The sequence below is a fragment of the Enhydra lutris genome, unplaced genomic scaffold (assembly GCF_002288905.1).
Source record: "Enhydra lutris kenyoni isolate GAN:26980312 unplaced genomic scaffold, ASM228890v2 scaffoldscaffold9, whole genome shotgun sequence".
Lineage (NCBI taxonomy): Eukaryota > Metazoa > Chordata > Mammalia > Carnivora > Mustelidae > Enhydra > Enhydra lutris.
The window spans coordinates 78,272,908-78,289,778 of record NW_019154093.1 but is presented as its reverse complement, the minus strand read 5'-3'; the positions used below and the strand labels follow the sequence as shown (position 1 = coordinate 78,289,778).

The 16,871-nt window shown below is 38.4% G+C and overlaps 2 protein-coding genes across 6 annotated transcripts; both read left to right on the top strand.

Moving 5' to 3' along the window:
• The first annotated feature begins 1,034 nt into the window (after positions 1-1,034).
• On the top strand, positions 1,035-6,398 carry LOC111143487 (suppressor of IKBKE 1). Of its 3 annotated transcripts, none has more exons than XM_022497273.1 (5): positions 1,035-1,348; positions 1,585-1,690; positions 2,565-2,707; positions 3,987-4,100; positions 6,249-6,398. In XM_022497273.1, exons 1-5 carry the CDS (start codon positions 1,190-1,192, stop codon positions 6,348-6,350), a joined length of 624 nt encoding a protein of 207 aa, XP_022352981.1. In that variant the 5' UTR covers positions 1,035-1,189; the 3' UTR covers positions 6,351-6,398. The 3 variants fall into 3 exon arrangements, with proteins under 3 accessions (XP_022352981.1, XP_022352980.1, XP_022352979.1); XM_022497272.1 differs by having other exon boundaries at positions 1,035-1,360; XM_022497271.1 differs by having other exon boundaries at positions 1,035-1,366.
• A 3,227-nt stretch (positions 6,399-9,625) lies between these two features.
• On the top strand, positions 9,626-14,989 carry LOC111143486 (suppressor of IKBKE 1). 3 transcript variants are annotated; one of them, XM_022497270.1, is made up of 5 exons: positions 9,626-9,939; positions 10,176-10,281; positions 11,156-11,298; positions 12,578-12,691; positions 14,840-14,989. In XM_022497270.1, exons 1-5 carry the CDS (start codon positions 9,781-9,783, stop codon positions 14,939-14,941), a joined length of 624 nt encoding a protein of 207 aa, XP_022352978.1. In that variant the 5' UTR covers positions 9,626-9,780; the 3' UTR covers positions 14,942-14,989. The 3 variants fall into 3 exon arrangements, with proteins under 3 accessions (XP_022352978.1, XP_022352977.1, XP_022352976.1); XM_022497269.1 differs by having other exon boundaries at positions 9,626-9,951; XM_022497268.1 differs by having other exon boundaries at positions 9,626-9,957.
• Positions 14,990-16,871: the final 1,882 nt, after the last annotated feature.

The window sequence follows — 16,871 nt, the reverse complement described above, 5'->3', positions numbered from 1 at the left end:
ACAGATAAGCAACACCCCTATTCATGGCAATATTATTCACAACAGCCAAAAGGGGGAAGCAACCCAAGTGTACATAATGGATGAATGAACAAACAAAATATGGCATATACATACAATAGGATATAATTCAGCCTTAAACAGGAAGGAAATTCTGATGTGCATGAATAAAACTGGAGGACATGTTATGTGAAATAATCTAGTCACAAAACAAATATGAATTGCACTGATTCCATTCACTGTACATAAAGTATCTCAAGTAGTTAAATTTTTTTTTTAAAGATTTTATTTATTTATTTATTTGACAGACAGAGATCACAAGTAGGCAGAGAGACAGGCAGAGAGAGAGGAGGAAGCAGGCTCCCCGCTGAGCAGAGAGCCAGATACGGGGCTGGATCCCAAGACCCTGATATCATGACCTGAGCCGAAGGCAGAGGCTTAACCCTCTGAGCCACCCAGGTACCCCACAAGTAGTTAAATTTCTAAAGACAGAAAGTAGAATAGTGGTTGCCATTGGCTGGGAGGGCTGCGGTGGGATAAAGAGTTAATATTTAATGGGTACAGAGATTCCATTTTGCAAGACGAAGAGTTCTGGAGATGGATGTGGTCATAGTTACACAACAAAGGGAATGCACTTAATATTACTGGAGTGTATTTTCTAATACTGTTAAGATGGTACATTTTATTGTATTTTACCACAATTTTTTAAAAATTAATTTCAGAGAGAAATTAAGAGAAATTAGTCAAAGAGACTAAGCGCCAAAAAAATAAAAAATAAAAAATAATTAAAAAGCCGGTGACTGAGTAACAACCTATTATCAATCAAAACGCGTATAAGGAAGAAACTCGGTCCGCCCAGCCGCAAACTAGCTTGACCACCAAGCCCTGGGAGCCGAGACCAAAGGCGGGGAAGGGCCAGGCCTGGCCGCTCCGCGCAGGTGGGGCTCCGCGCAGGTGGGGCTCCGCGCAGGTGGGGCTCCGCGCAGGTGGGGCTCCGGAAGGCCGCTCCTTAAAGTAGGTCACCCGCGGCCTGGGCCGCCACTGCGCAGGAGCATAGGGCTACTGCGCAGGCGCATAGGGCTGCTGCCGGGGCGCCTTTGAAACGTACCGGAAGTGACGTTTGTAGCGCTGGGCCGGGTTCGGGGAAGATTCGCGTCGGTGATCAAGGCTGGGCCTGTGGTCCTGGGCCACTATGAGCTGCACCATCGAGAAGATCCTGACAGACGCCAAGACGCTGCTGGAGAGGCTGCGGGAGCACGACGCGGCCGCAGAGTCGCTGGTGGATCAGTCCGCCGCGCTGCACCGGCGGGTGGCCGCTATGCGGGAGGCGGGGACGGCGCTTCCGGACCAGGTCGGGCAAAGGGTAGAGGTCCGTGCCCAAAGGATCTGTGCACCCGAGGGGTGGAGGGCGAAGGAGGGTGGGAACTCGGGTTTAAGTGTATGCCTACTCTCAGAGGGTGGCGGTGAGACCTTTCTGCGGGGTCGGGGTTGAGAATGCTGCCCTGGAGCTCCGATTCCTGCTTCTTCGGTTGCATCCGCGGCTGTTTCCCTGTTAACGGCGCGCTTAGTCTGTCTCTGTTTGTCCAGTATCAGGGAGATGCATCCGATATAAAGGACATGTCCAAATTCAAACCTCACATTCTGCTGTCCCAAGAGAATACACAGATTAGAGACTTGCAGCAGGAAAACAGAGGTTAGTCAGGCCTTTTTGCGTAGTTATGATTTTTCTCATATCCAGTAATATTTCAAAAGTTTTTGCCTAACTATTCACATCCTGAATGTATCTTAAGATTAGAACTTTTAAAAGCGTTATTCTGTGATGATCCCTAACAATAAAGTGTTACGTTACCCGTTTTAAGCTTATCTGACTGATTTTGTATCTGTAGGCAGCTTTTCAAAGGGGTGCTTAGTAGAGTTGAATTATTGCATGGCTTATTTATGTATCCCCTTACGGATATTTGCACAACAACAGTGTTAATATACTCAAGGGCTTGAACTTTTTATGTTTAAATATTAATTGAAATACACACGTTAAGATGGAAGAGATTTTTTAAAAAAGGTTCTTGTGCAAGGTGGAAGAACTGAATTTTAGCTTCAGGGTGTAGATTCTTAGGCTTGATGAGTACATTATTAATGATAGCAGTATGAAGTTATTTGTATATCACTTGACAGAGAACTTTCACGTATATCATCCCATTATATTCTCATATCTTCATTTTGACGTAGATAAGTCTTAGGTACTTAATATGACAATGCAGTTAAGAAATAGGCTCAGAGAGGGTAATGATTTTCATAAAACTGGTAGTAAGCTTGTAACTCACTGAACTGAACTGAAACCCATGTCTTATTGTACATCCCATGTTGTTTCTACCAGACTATGCTGCCTCTGCCTAGAAAGTTATTTTTCTCATAGACCTTAATCGTTGAGTTTTATGGACTTAAACACTGAGTATAACTTTGCATTCACAATATCTCATGGAGTGTCATAAAATTCCAACTGTTAAGAGTTTTGGCTTTGGGAGCTCTCTCTCAGATGTCACTGCCAAGTGATTTTATTTTTTTGATAGAGCTATGGGTTTCCTTGGAGGAACACCAGGATGCTTTGGAACTCATCATGAGCAAGTACCGGAAACAGATGTTACAATTAATGGTTGCTAAAAAGGCCGTGGATGCTGAACCAGTCCTGAAAGCTCACCAGTCTCACTCTGCAGTAAGAAACTTTGATGAATAACTTCTGAATGAATGGGATTAAAATCTTGAATTGTTTTAAATTGATTGCTTGTTTTTGAAGGAAAGTAAGCTTGTTTATCACATTCACTGTTGATTTTGCTGTAGCTTTGGAAGGATATGAATAGAAAGAAGGGAGTAAAGGGCAGCTCAGAAGCTTTTTTCTTTTAGTTGGACTATGCTTCCTCACTCCTGTCTGCCCCAAGATCTCTTTTCACAAGATGAATGGATGCTTATGCAAACATAAGGCAAGGTAGTGCTGATGGTGCTCAGTAAATACTTGATTGGTTACAACTGTACTTCCACTAAACTGTAAGCTCCTTGATTAAGGAGCATGGATTCTTCTCTTATCCCTAGCACAGTACCTGGCACATAGCAGGCGGTCAGTAAACCTTTATTAAACTGAAATACATAGCATCATACTATGTTGTTAGAAATAATATTTAATATTTAAATAACTAATAAAATATTAAAATAAATAATATATAAAATAAATAAGTAATATATAAAATCTAATGTATATAATATCTTAAATAATAAATAATAAAAATATTAAATATTAAATAATATTTAAATAATATTTTAAAAAATACATGGCATAGTTTCTACACTTCGGTTGCTTACGTTGTAATTTGGGAGACCCAATAATTGTGCTTATGTTTTTAGGGTGTTTCATAGGTATCATTGTACATTCATATGTATTATATCATTGAAACCTGGATTGATAGATTGGCACCTCACTATTTGTTCCATGGAATTTATGAAAGATAAGTTTCATCTTAGATTCCTTTGAAGGTATTTTGTGGACTAAACAAAAGTCTTAGTGAGCAGGAATATTTTAAATATTACTCTCAAAGTAAATAAATAAATAAATAAGTAGCCCTCATCTGGAAGAGAAAAATAAACTATTTTCCGTAATGTGGAGAAAAGAACTTAATAGATACAGTTTAGCTCACATGAGAAAGTTGGGAAGAGATATAACCAAAGATAAAGTAAGGTACCTTGGGATGTGGTAGGCTTCCTGCCAATTAAACTATTCAGTGGGTGGTTAGACTAGAATCAATCTTTAAAACAAATTGTGAATACCACAAGATAACTTTATTATGGCTTTGCCTCTAAGGACTCAGATTATGGTGAACTCCTACGTAACTTCTATAGCATAGATTAAATGAACTTCTAACATTGTAATGCACATGTCCTCATGAACTTCATATCTGCAGAAAAGATAACTTTTTCACTTTTTTTTCTTAATATCTTCACAGGAAATTGAGAGTCAGATTGACAGAATCTGTGAAATGGGAGAAGTGATGAGGAAAGCAGTTCAGATGGATGATGACCAATTTTGTAAGATTCAGGAAAAACTGGCCCAATTAGAGGTAAGATTGTTGCTATTATAGGCTCGCAATACTTAGGACGTTTTCTCAGAGTCTGGAAGGTAGGCCATCACTATCCTAGGCAGTGTATTGATGTTTTCTTTGTGTTCATGATTTAAAATGAAAACTTCCTCCAGGGGTATCCAGGTGTCTCAGTTGCTTGAGTGTCTGACTCTTGAGTTCAGCTCAGGTCATGATCCCAGGGTTGTGAAATGATCCCCGTGTTGGGCTCACTCAACTTCTTTCTGCTTGAGATCATCTCCCTCTTCCTCTGCCCCTGCCGCTCCCCATTCTCTCTTTCTCTAAAAAATAACTAAAATAAATCTTAAAAGAAAACAACTCCTTCTCCATAACCTTTTCAGGAACATAAATGTAATCAGCAGCAAACAATGAAAATGCGAACTATGTCTTGGCTAGAAATTGAAATAATTGTCATATTAAGAGGGTAGAGACAGTGGAAGAAACAAATTACATGTGAGCTAAAATCCCTCCAGGAAACGCCTAGGTGGCTCAGTTAAGCGTCTGCCTCTGGTTCAGGTCATGATCCCAGGATCCTGGGAGCAGGTACTGCATTGGGCTCCTTGCTCAGCAGGGAACCTAGTGCTCCCCCTGCTTGTGCACGCTCACTCTCTCCCCTTCTCTGTCTGACAAATTAATCTTCAAAAAATTAAAATACAAAAAAAAATTTTTTTTAATTAAAAATAAATCCCTCCTGTCGTAAAAGGAAGTCGAAAATGATGATCAAAAAATAGCAATACAGGGGCGCCTGGGTGGCTCAGTGGGTTAAAGCCTCTGCCTTCGGCTCGGGTCATGGTCCCGGGGTCCTGGGATCGAGCCCCGCATCGGGCTCTCTGCTTGGCAGGGAGCCTGCTTCCTCCTCTCTCTCTGCCTGCCTCTCTGCCTACTTGTGATCTCTGTCTGTCAAATAAATAAAATATTTAAAAAAAAAAATAGCAATACAGCCATATTAATAATTATTAATCATTCCTCTATGAATCATAGAAGTATCAAAAGAAAGAGATAAAAATATTAAAAATGGTTACCTTTGGGGAACAAGGCCTGCCACTTATTTTATAAACCTTATGGTCTTGATTTTTTAAAAGTTATTTTCATGTAATTTTTTTCATTATAATAGCAGTATTTTACAAAAAAAAAAAAGGCATGGGGGTATTAGTATGCTTATAAAATTATTAAGAAAACACATTAAAATAGGTGGTTTGAATGTTGCTTAATTACCAGGTACTATCATGGACCCTTTGAGAAATACCAGAGGAAAAAAGATAGGATATCCCTGAGTCTCATGAAAGGAATAAGACTGATATGATAAGAAATGCTTCATACATGCTAGGAGAGATGCATAGTACTAAGGAAAGCACTTTATATGGTAGATGATTTAATGACCATGGGCCCAGACTCTTGGTGAAGTGTGAAGATGCTATGGTTTATCAGAATTTCCTACAGAGAATAAAGATGAAAAGTGCATGCTGCCCTACCTGGAAATCAAAGGCAGTGACAAAGGTCTCAAGTAGGAATTAGGAGTTAGTTAAAATGATAGGATGACCTTATCTGCACTATCCCTGATTTACTCAGATATAGAAACAGCCCTGAGGAAATATGGGACAAATTTTATTAAATATTTTAAGTGGAAAGGACACGGGCATCAGATTGAAACCCCAGGAATACCACATCCAAGTTGTCTGAGTTTGGACAAGTTTTTGGACTTTTGTGGGCCACAGTGTCCTCATCTTAAAGAGAACATGGATGTGAGCAATGGTACCTGCCCTACGGGGTTGTTCTGAGGTGTACATATGTACATATGTACATTAACATATGTAAGACACCCAGTGGTACCTGATATCCCCAGTGAGTAGTTTATTTCCCCTTTCTTTCCTTTCTCCAAAATATCCAGGAGAGAAGACTGAGCAGAGTCAAGATATTTTTAGGAATTTAAAAGGCACAGGGCATATAGAAATTACTCAGGAAATGTATGTTAAATGATGAATAATTAGTGTTTTAGGAAATTCTCAATTACTTTCTTTCCATAAAACGTTTAAAATTAAAACACTTTCTGTTCCTGGTCTAAAACAGTGTATTCTGGTGTAGTTTGACAGTCAAAATACTTGATATAAACAAACCTTTTTTTTTTTCCAGCTTGAAAATAAAGAACTTCGAGAATTATTGTCCATCAGCAGTGAGTCTCTTCAGGTCAGGAAGGAAAACTCAATGGACACTGCTTCCCAAGCCATCAAATAACTTCTGAATGACAGCTGGAGATTGTTTATCAAGGAAGGAAATTATCTTTCTATTTGAGTATTGTCCATTTAGTGTCTTGCCTCAGACTTGATTTAGTGTTGATTAAAGGTATCAGGTGGCAGCTTAGAATTTGCAGTCAAATTGGCTGTCCACAAAATGGTTTTTGGGTGTGTTCGTGAAATACACACTGAGTTTCACCATTCCTTTCTCTAAGAGACTTACTTTTACTTTTCGGTTCTGGGACCTCAATTTATTATCGGTTCCTTTTTGTTTCTTCACATCTCTCAGAGCCTTTTATTACAAGCCAGCAATCTTTATTTTGTATAAGATTATAAATTACAATTCTAAAAAATTTTTAAGAAATTAGCTTTTTAAATTACTTGGCACAAATCTAGATTTTTTTTCCCCCATTTGTGAAAAGTAATACAGTTCCACACAACGAGATTGACAGATTGTCTGATTTGTGATGTCACTCACCTCCTGTCAAGTTTTAAGTCTCTCTGGTGCTAAGAGTTGGCACTTTATGACCTGGTGTCTTTACTCTTAATTTGAGAGAACCTACTGCTAGTTCCCAAGAAGCATACTTGAAAATAGGTAACAGGAGAGTCATCATATTGTTCAAAGAACCTGAGAAGTTTGTCCTTTGTGTGACATACACATGTACTCTTAGTTCAGATGCTGAAGGAGCTGTTATTTATTCTGTTAGATATTAATAGTCAATTTTTCAATATTGTCCTCCTAGGTAATCTTCAACTTGGGTGGTTTACTCAGCTGAAGAGCATAAAATGGGTCTTTTCACATTGTAGTTTTTAGTTACTACATTCTATTTAATTTATATATAAATTTTGTTTCATAGTTAAGAACCATCACTTACATAGATGTCTTTCATTACTAGTACTGATAGTTGGCTTTCTTTTTAGATCCATTTATTATGAGGAAGCTAAATTTTATCACCCAATGAGAGTTACTACATTTGTGCTGTGAGGACAACAAAGCAGTGTTGAGATTCAAATGCTGAGCAGTCAACCAGACTTACTCATCAACTCACTCGCCTATCTCAGTTTAGTTACATGCCAAATTTACAAATTGCTTCATGTTACACTATCAACTCGGGTTTGCCCAAAAATAATTGAAATAATGAATCCCAAACCTGTCCATATTTTCCAGTAGCACTTAGCACCATACTGACAGGAGATACAGTATTTAAGAGTTTTTTGTTAGTACTTTGCGTGATGTAAAATTTCTTTTGTACTGCCATAAAGAATTAACTCCAGTTAAAACAATAAAACCTCACGAAGATATCCTAAAAGCATCTGACCCCACTAATACTGAAAGAACTTGGCCTATTGTGGTGGTCTTTAATGATTAGGTGATTCATTTTAGAAACTCAAATTTCTATTCAAAGTCCTGCATAGAATTTGAAAAATACTTCCACCCCAAATGTAGGCATTTTTATCTTATTTCCCAACAGGAAGTAAAACTTTAGTCCAGCCGTTCGGCTTGAAGTATATGCCCTAAGTGCCACTTTGTGTCCCATGGTTCCATTCAGGAAGCAGGTACCCCTACGTGATATATCAGCTGCCATGGCCAGTTTTCAGTAAAAATGATAAAGTCATCAAATGGCCCATTAAAGTATGAGACAGTGTCTCTTTATCTGCCTTATGTTCCTTTAAAGTTGTTTACATCTTGGATATCAGGATAAATCTATGTTAACTTTTCCCCCTGCCAAATCAAAAGCTTGAAGTTTGAGTGAAAGAGCTCTCAGTGCCCTACAAAATGTAAATTTTGGCTGGTGTTAATACAAATACAGCATTTCTAATAAAAACATTTTAAGAATAATAGTTAAATTTTACTCAGTAATGAGTCTAATTATTAGGAAATACAAAGGTTTCTTTTTTACATATATAGCAACCTGTTAAACAGGGCTTTCATAAGTATTTTGTAATTAGCATAATGTAGTCAGCAGTATAACTCTACAAATAGCTGTTTCTAAAATGGTTTTAGAGATTTCCTCATGATTAAAAATCCAAAATTATACAATTACAAATCATATAAAATTAAAACAGAGTTTGGAAGTACCTTGAAAAATGCTAAAGTAGTACCCATTTTTACCTTAATAATACCTTATTTTGGTGTGCCCCAAAATGGTTTGCTGACTACTGGAACAGAAATTTGGGAATGGGTTCCAGGAATTTGTGCTTTAATAATTGTCCCTGATAACTTCTAAGGACACTATTTTGAAAATCTAGTCTACTATGTACCAGACACTTCATTTGGAGTTATGAATGGAAAAAAGGTAGGGGAAAAACCTTGACACTTTCAGAAGAAAAATTTGGTAGAGAAGACCTATAATTACAGTGCAATGATACATCTAATACGAGGGTGTATAGGACACGGAGGAGAAAGCTCGGTGCTTTCTAGTTATCATATAATCTCCATTTCAACTGTACCTCGTTTTACACATACTCGGGCACAAGGAGGTTATGCTACATATCTAAACAAGATTCCAACCCAGAGAGACTCTAAAACATATTCTTAACCACTAAGTTAAGATGCCTTTAAATGCCAAATACTGGTGGGAATTCAAGTGGTTCTTGATTAGCAAAAACTACTTTTAGTAATAGTGCAAAGGAAACACCATGGCCCATATATTAGGAAATAGGAATTCAATAAATGGAGTCATAATGAGACATATTTGTCATCTCTTTTCTAGAATGATGTAGCTGAGAGCTTGTATGCGTGCAACTGACACGTTTCATCAGTGGTCTTACCTATGTATGGAAAAGTGCAGTTCCGTCTTTCAAATCTGCTTCCTTAGCATGTATGGCTTTTCATCTTTCATGTTCTTGTTGCAAGAAGGTTGGTGCTGTGCCAGGTGTCTTGGCCATATTGAAGGCAGAAAGAAAGAGGGAAACGGCCTATGTCAATGTGTGTATCCTCTTTTATGAAGAAAAGCAAAGCTTTCCCAGAAATTCCAAACAGATTTCCCTGTCTCACTTGCCTGCCTCTTTAAATGGTTACTTCTATCTGCAAAGACTGGGTACATAGTTGCCTCAAATAAAATCAGTATTCTAGGGGCGCCTGGGTGGCTCAGTGGGTTAAAGCCTCTGCCTTCGGCTCAGGTCATGATCCCAGGGTCCTGGGATCGAGCCCCACATCGGGCTCGCTCCGCGCAGGTGGGGCTCCGCGCAGGTGGGGCTCCGCGCAGGTGGGGCTCCGCGCAGGTGGGGCTCCGGAAGGCCGCTCCTTAAAGTAGGTCACCCGCGGCCTGGGCCGCCACTGCGCAGGAGCATAGGGCTACTGCGCAGGCGCATAGGGCTGCTGCCGGGGCGCCTTTGAAACGTACCGGAAGTGACGTTTGTAGCGCTGGGCCGGGTTCGGGGAAGATTCGCGTCGGTGATCAAGGCTGGGCCTGTGGTCCTGGGCCACTATGAGCTGCACCATCGAGAAGATCCTGACAGACGCCAAGACGCTGCTGGAGAGGCTGCGGGAGCACGACGCGGCCGCAGAGTCGCTGGTGGATCAGTCCGCCGCGCTGCACCGGCGGGTGGCCGCTATGCGGGAGGCGGGGACGGCGCTTCCGGACCAGGTCGGGCAAAGGGTAGAGGTCCGTGCCCAAAGGATCTGTGCACCCGAGGGGTGGAGGGCGAAGGAGGGTGGGAACTCGGGTTTAAGTGTATGCCTACTCTCAGAGGGTGGCGGTGAGACCTTTCTGCGGGGTCGGGGTTGAGAATGCTGCCCTGGAGCTCCGATTCCTGCTTCTTCGGTTGCATCCGCGGCTGTTTCCCTGTTAACGGCGCGCTTAGTCTGTCTCTGTTTGTCCAGTATCAGGGAGATGCATCCGATATAAAGGACATGTCCAAATTCAAACCTCACATTCTGCTGTCCCAAGAGAATACACAGATTAGAGACTTGCAGCAGGAAAACAGAGGTTAGTCAGGCCTTTTTGCGTAGTTATGATTTTTCTCATATCCAGTAATATTTCAAAAGTTTTTGCCTAACTATTCACATCCTGAATGTATCTTAAGATTAGAACTTTTAAAAGCGTTATTCTGTGATGATCCCTAACAATAAAGTGTTACGTTACCCGTTTTAAGCTTATCTGACTGATTTTGTATCTGTAGGCAGCTTTTCAAAGGGGTGCTTAGTAGAGTTGAATTATTGCATGGCTTATTTATGTATCCCCTTACGGATATTTGCACAACAACAGTGTTAATATACTCAAGGGCTTGAACTTTTTATGTTTAAATATTAATTGAAATACACACGTTAAGATGGAAGAGATTTTTTAAAAAAGGTTCTTGTGCAAGGTGGAAGAACTGAATTTTAGCTTCAGGGTGTAGATTCTTAGGCTTGATGAGTACATTATTAATGATAGCAGTATGAAGTTATTTGTATATCACTTGACAGAGAACTTTCACGTATATCATCCCATTATATTCTCATATCTTCATTTTGACGTAGATAAGTCTTAGGTACTTAATATGACAATGCAGTTAAGAAATAGGCTCAGAGAGGGTAATGATTTTCATAAAACTGGTAGTAAGCTTGTAACTCACTGAACTGAACTGAAACCCATGTCTTATTGTACATCCCATGTTGTTTCTACCAGACTATGCTGCCTCTGCCTAGAAAGTTATTTTTCTCATAGACCTTAATCGTTGAGTTTTATGGACTTAAACACTGAGTATAACTTTGCATTCACAATATCTCATGGAGTGTCATAAAATTCCAACTGTTAAGAGTTTTGGCTTTGGGAGCTCTCTCTCAGATGTCACTGCCAAGTGATTTTATTTTTTTGATAGAGCTATGGGTTTCCTTGGAGGAACACCAGGATGCTTTGGAACTCATCATGAGCAAGTACCGGAAACAGATGTTACAATTAATGGTTGCTAAAAAGGCCGTGGATGCTGAACCAGTCCTGAAAGCTCACCAGTCTCACTCTGCAGTAAGAAACTTTGATGAATAACTTCTGAATGAATGGGATTAAAATCTTGAATTGTTTTAAATTGATTGCTTGTTTTTGAAGGAAAGTAAGCTTGTTTATCACATTCACTGTTGATTTTGCTGTAGCTTTGGAAGGATATGAATAGAAAGAAGGGAGTAAAGGGCAGCTCAGAAGCTTTTTTCTTTTAGTTGGACTATGCTTCCTCACTCCTGTCTGCCCCAAGATCTCTTTTCACAAGATGAATGGATGCTTATGCAAACATAAGGCAAGGTAGTGCTGATGGTGCTCAGTAAATACTTGATTGGTTACAACTGTACTTCCACTAAACTGTAAGCTCCTTGATTAAGGAGCATGGATTCTTCTCTTATCCCTAGCACAGTACCTGGCACATAGCAGGCGGTCAGTAAACCTTTATTAAACTGAAATACATAGCATCATACTATGTTGTTAGAAATAATATTTAATATTTAAATAACTAATAAAATATTAAAATAAATAATATATAAAACAAATAAGTAATATATAAAATCTAATGTATATAATATCTTAAATAATAAATAATAAAAATATTAAATATTAAATAATATTTAAATAATATTTTAAAAAATACATGGCATAGTTTCTACACTTCGGTTGCTTACGTTGTAATTTGGGAGACCCAATAATTGTGCTTATGTTTTTAGGGTGTTTCATAGGTATCATTGTACATTCATATGTATTATATCATTGAAACCTGGATTGATAGATTGGCACCTCACTATTTGTTCCATGGAATTTATGAAAGATAAGTTTCATCTTAGATTCCTTTGAAGGTATTTTGTGGACTAAACAAAAGTCTTAGTGAGCAGGAATATTTTAAATATTACTCTCAAAGTAAATAAATAAATAAATAAGTAGCCCTCATCTGGAAGAGAAAAATAAACTATTTTCCGTAATGTGGAGAAAAGAACTTAATAGATACAGTTTAGCTCACATGAGAAAGTTGGGAAGAGATATAACCAAAGATAAAGTAAGGTACCTTGGGATGTGGTAGGCTTCCTGCCAATTAAACTATTCAGTGGGTGGTTAGACTAGAATCAATCTTTAAAACAAATTGTGAATACCACAAGATAACTTTATTATGGCTTTGCCTCTAAGGACTCAGATTATGGTGAACTCCTACGTAACTTCTATAGCATAGATTAAATGAACTTCTAACATTGTAATGCACATGTCCTCATGAACTTCATATCTGCAGAAAAGATAACTTTTTCACTTTTTTTTCTTAATATCTTCACAGGAAATTGAGAGTCAGATTGACAGAATCTGTGAAATGGGAGAAGTGATGAGGAAAGCAGTTCAGATGGATGATGACCAATTTTGTAAGATTCAGGAAAAACTGGCCCAATTAGAGGTAAGATTGTTGCTATTATAGGCTCGCAATACTTAGGACGTTTTCTCAGAGTCTGGAAGGTAGGCCATCACTATCCTAGGCAGTGTATTGATGTTTTCTTTGTGTTCATGATTTAAAATGAAAACTTCCTCCAGGGGTATCCAGGTGTCTCAGTTGCTTGAGTGTCTGACTCTTGAGTTCAGCTCAGGTCATGATCCCAGGGTTGTGAAATGATCCCCGTGTTGGGCTCACTCAACTTCTTTCTGCTTGAGATCATCTCCCTCTTCCTCTGCCCCTGCCGCTCCCCATTCTCTCTTTCTCTAAAAAATAACTAAAATAAATCTTAAAAGAAAACAACTCCTTCTCCATAACCTTTTCAGGAACATAAATGTAATCAGCAGCAAACAATGAAAATGCGAACTATGTCTTGGCTAGAAATTGAAATAATTGTCATATTAAGAGGGTAGAGACAGTGGAAGAAACAAATTACATGTGAGCTAAAATCCCTCCAGGAAACGCCTAGGTGGCTCAGTTAAGCGTCTGCCTCTGGTTCAGGTCATGATCCCAGGATCCTGGGAGCAGGTACTGCATTGGGCTCCTTGCTCAGCAGGGAACCTAGTGCTCCCCCTGCTTGTGCACGCTCACTCTCTCCCCTTCTCTGTCTGACAAATTAATCTTCAAAAAATTAAAATACAAAAAAAAATTTTTTTTAATTAAAAATAAATCCCTCCTGTCGTAAAAGGAAGTCGAAAATGATGATCAAAAAATAGCAATACAGGGGCGCCTGGGTGGCTCAGTGGGTTAAAGCCTCTGCCTTCGGCTCGGGTCATGGTCCCGGGGTCCTGGGATCGAGCCCCGCATCGGGCTCTCTGCTTGGCAGGGAGCCTGCTTCCTCCTCTCTCTCTGCCTGCCTCTCTGCCTACTTGTGATCTCTGTCTGTCAAATAAATAAAATATTTAAAAAAAAAAATAGCAATACAGCCATATTAATAATTATTAATCATTCCTCTATGAATCATAGAAGTATCAAAAGAAAGAGATAAAAATATTAAAAATGGTTACCTTTGGGGAACAAGGCCTGCCACTTATTTTATAAACCTTATGGTCTTGATTTTTTAAAAGTTATTTTCATGTAATTTTTTTCATTATAATAGCAGTATTTTACAAAAAAAAAAAAGGCATGGGGGTATTAGTATGCTTATAAAATTATTAAGAAAACACATTAAAATAGGTGGTTTGAATGTTGCTTAATTACCAGGTACTATCATGGACCCTTTGAGAAATACCAGAGGAAAAAAGATAGGATATCCCTGAGTCTCATGAAAGGAATAAGACTGATATGATAAGAAATGCTTCATACATGCTAGGAGAGATGCATAGTACTAAGGAAAGCACTTTATATGGTAGATGATTTAATGACCATGGGCCCAGACTCTTGGTGAAGTGTGAAGATGCTATGGTTTATCAGAATTTCCTACAGAGAATAAAGATGAAAAGTGCATGCTGCCCTACCTGGAAATCAAAGGCAGTGACAAAGGTCTCAAGTAGGAATTAGGAGTTAGTTAAAATGATAGGATGACCTTATCTGCACTATCCCTGATTTACTCAGATATAGAAACAGCCCTGAGGAAATATGGGACAAATTTTATTAAATATTTTAAGTGGAAAGGACACGGGCATCAGATTGAAACCCCAGGAATACCACATCCAAGTTGTCTGAGTTTGGACAAGTTTTTGGACTTTTGTGGGCCACAGTGTCCTCATCTTAAAGAGAACATGGATGTGAGCAATGGTACCTGCCCTACGGGGTTGTTCTGAGGTGTACATATGTACATATGTACATTAACATATGTAAGACACCCAGTGGTACCTGATATCCCCAGTGAGTAGTTTATTTCCCCTTTCTTTCCTTTCTCCAAAATATCCAGGAGAGAAGACTGAGCAGAGTCAAGATATTTTTAGGAATTTAAAAGGCACAGGGCATATAGAAATTACTCAGGAAATGTATGTTAAATGATGAATAATTAGTGTTTTAGGAAATTCTCAATTACTTTCTTTCCATAAAACGTTTAAAATTAAAACACTTTCTGTTCCTGGTCTAAAACAGTGTATTCTGGTGTAGTTTGACAGTCAAAATACTTGATATAAACAAACCTTTTTTTTTTTCCAGCTTGAAAATAAAGAACTTCGAGAATTATTGTCCATCAGCAGTGAGTCTCTTCAGGTCAGGAAGGAAAACTCAATGGACACTGCTTCCCAAGCCATCAAATAACTTCTGAATGACAGCTGGAGATTGTTTATCAAGGAAGGAAATTATCTTTCTATTTGAGTATTGTCCATTTAGTGTCTTGCCTCAGACTTGATTTAGTGTTGATTAAAGGTATCAGGTGGCAGCTTAGAATTTGCAGTCAAATTGGCTGTCCACAAAATGGTTTTTGGGTGTGTTCGTGAAATACACACTGAGTTTCACCATTCCTTTCTCTAAGAGACTTACTTTTACTTTTCGGTTCTGGGACCTCAATTTATTATCGGTTCCTTTTTGTTTCTTCACATCTCTCAGAGCCTTTTATTACAAGCCAGCAATCTTTATTTTGTATAAGATTATAAATTACAATTCTAAAAAATTTTTAAGAAATTAGCTTTTTAAATTACTTGGCACAAATCTAGATTTTTTTTCCCCCATTTGTGAAAAGTAATACAGTTCCACACAACGAGATTGACAGATTGTCTGATTTGTGATGTCACTCACCTCCTGTCAAGTTTTAAGTCTCTCTGGTGCTAAGAGTTGGCACTTTATGACCTGGTGTCTTTACTCTTAATTTGAGAGAACCTACTGCTAGTTCCCAAGAAGCATACTTGAAAATAGGTAACAGGAGAGTCATCATATTGTTCAAAGAACCTGAGAAGTTTGTCCTTTGTGTGACATACACATGTACTCTTAGTTCAGATGCTGAAGGAGCTGTTATTTATTCTGTTAGATATTAATAGTCAATTTTTCAATATTGTCCTCCTAGGTAATCTTCAACTTGGGTGGTTTACTCAGCTGAAGAGCATAAAATGGGTCTTTTCACATTGTAGTTTTTAGTTACTACATTCTATTTAATTTATATATAAATTTTGTTTCATAGTTAAGAACCATCACTTACATAGATGTCTTTCATTACTAGTACTGATAGTTGGCTTTCTTTTTAGATCCATTTATTATGAGGAAGCTAAATTTTATCACCCAATGAGAGTTACTACATTTGTGCTGTGAGGACAACAAAGCAGTGTTGAGATTCAAATGCTGAGCAGTCAACCAGACTTACTCATCAACTCACTCGCCTATCTCAGTTTAGTTACATGCCAAATTTACAAATTGCTTCATGTTACACTATCAACTCGGGTTTGCCCAAAAATAATTGAAATAATGAATCCCAAACCTGTCCATATTTTCCAGTAGCACTTAGCACCATACTGACAGGAGATACAGTATTTAAGAGTTTTTTGTTAGTACTTTGCGTGATGTAAAATTTCTTTTGTACTGCCATAAAGAATTAACTCCAGTTAAAACAATAAAACCTCACGAAGATATCCTAAAAGCATCTGACCCCACTAATACTGAAAGAACTTGGCCTATTGTGGTGGTCTTTAATGATTAGGTGATTCATTTTAGAAACTCAAATTTCTATTCAAAGTCCTGCATAGAATTTGAAAAATACTTCCACCCCAAATGTAGGCATTTTTATCTTATTTCCCAACAGGAAGTAAAACTTTAGTCCAGCCGTTCGGCTTGAAGTATATGCCCTAAGTGCCACTTTGTGTCCCATGGTTCCATTCAGGAAGCAGGTACCCCTACGTGATATATCAGCTGCCATGGCCAGTTTTCAGTAAAAATGATAAAGTCATCAAATGGCCCATTAAAGTATGAGACAGTGTCTCTTTATCTGCCTTATGTTCCTTTAAAGTTGTTTACATCTTGGATATCAGGATAAATCTATGTTAACTTTTCCCCCTGCCAAATCAAAAGCTTGAAGTTTGAGTGAAAGAGCTCTCAGTGCCCTACAAAATGTAAATTTTGGCTGGTGTTAATACAAATACAGCATTTCTAATAAAAACATTTTAAGAATAATAGTTAAATTTTACTCAGTAATGAGTCTAATTATTAGGAAATACAAAGGTTTCTTTTTTACATATATAGCAACCTGTTAAACAGGGCTTTC

Coding starts and splice junctions, on each gene's coding strand:
- LOC111143487 (XM_022497271.1), top strand. CDS start 1,190: ATGAGCTGCACCATCGAGAAGATCCTGACAGACGCCAAGACGCTGCTG. Junction 1,691..2,564: donor CTTGCAGCAGGAAAACAGAG/GTTAGTCAGGCC, acceptor TTTTTTTGATAG/AGCTATGGGTTTCCTTGGAG. Junction 4,101..6,248: donor AAAAACTGGCCCAATTAGAG/GTAAGATTGTTG, acceptor TTTTTTTTCCAG/CTTGAAAATAAAGAACTTCG.
- LOC111143486 (XM_022497268.1), top strand. CDS start 9,781: ATGAGCTGCACCATCGAGAAGATCCTGACAGACGCCAAGACGCTGCTG. Junction 9,958..10,175: donor AGGTCGGGCAAAGGGTAGAG/GTCCGTGCCCAA, acceptor CTGTTTGTCCAG/TATCAGGGAGATGCATCCGA. Junction 11,299..12,577: donor CTCACCAGTCTCACTCTGCA/GTAAGAAACTTT, acceptor ATATCTTCACAG/GAAATTGAGAGTCAGATTGA.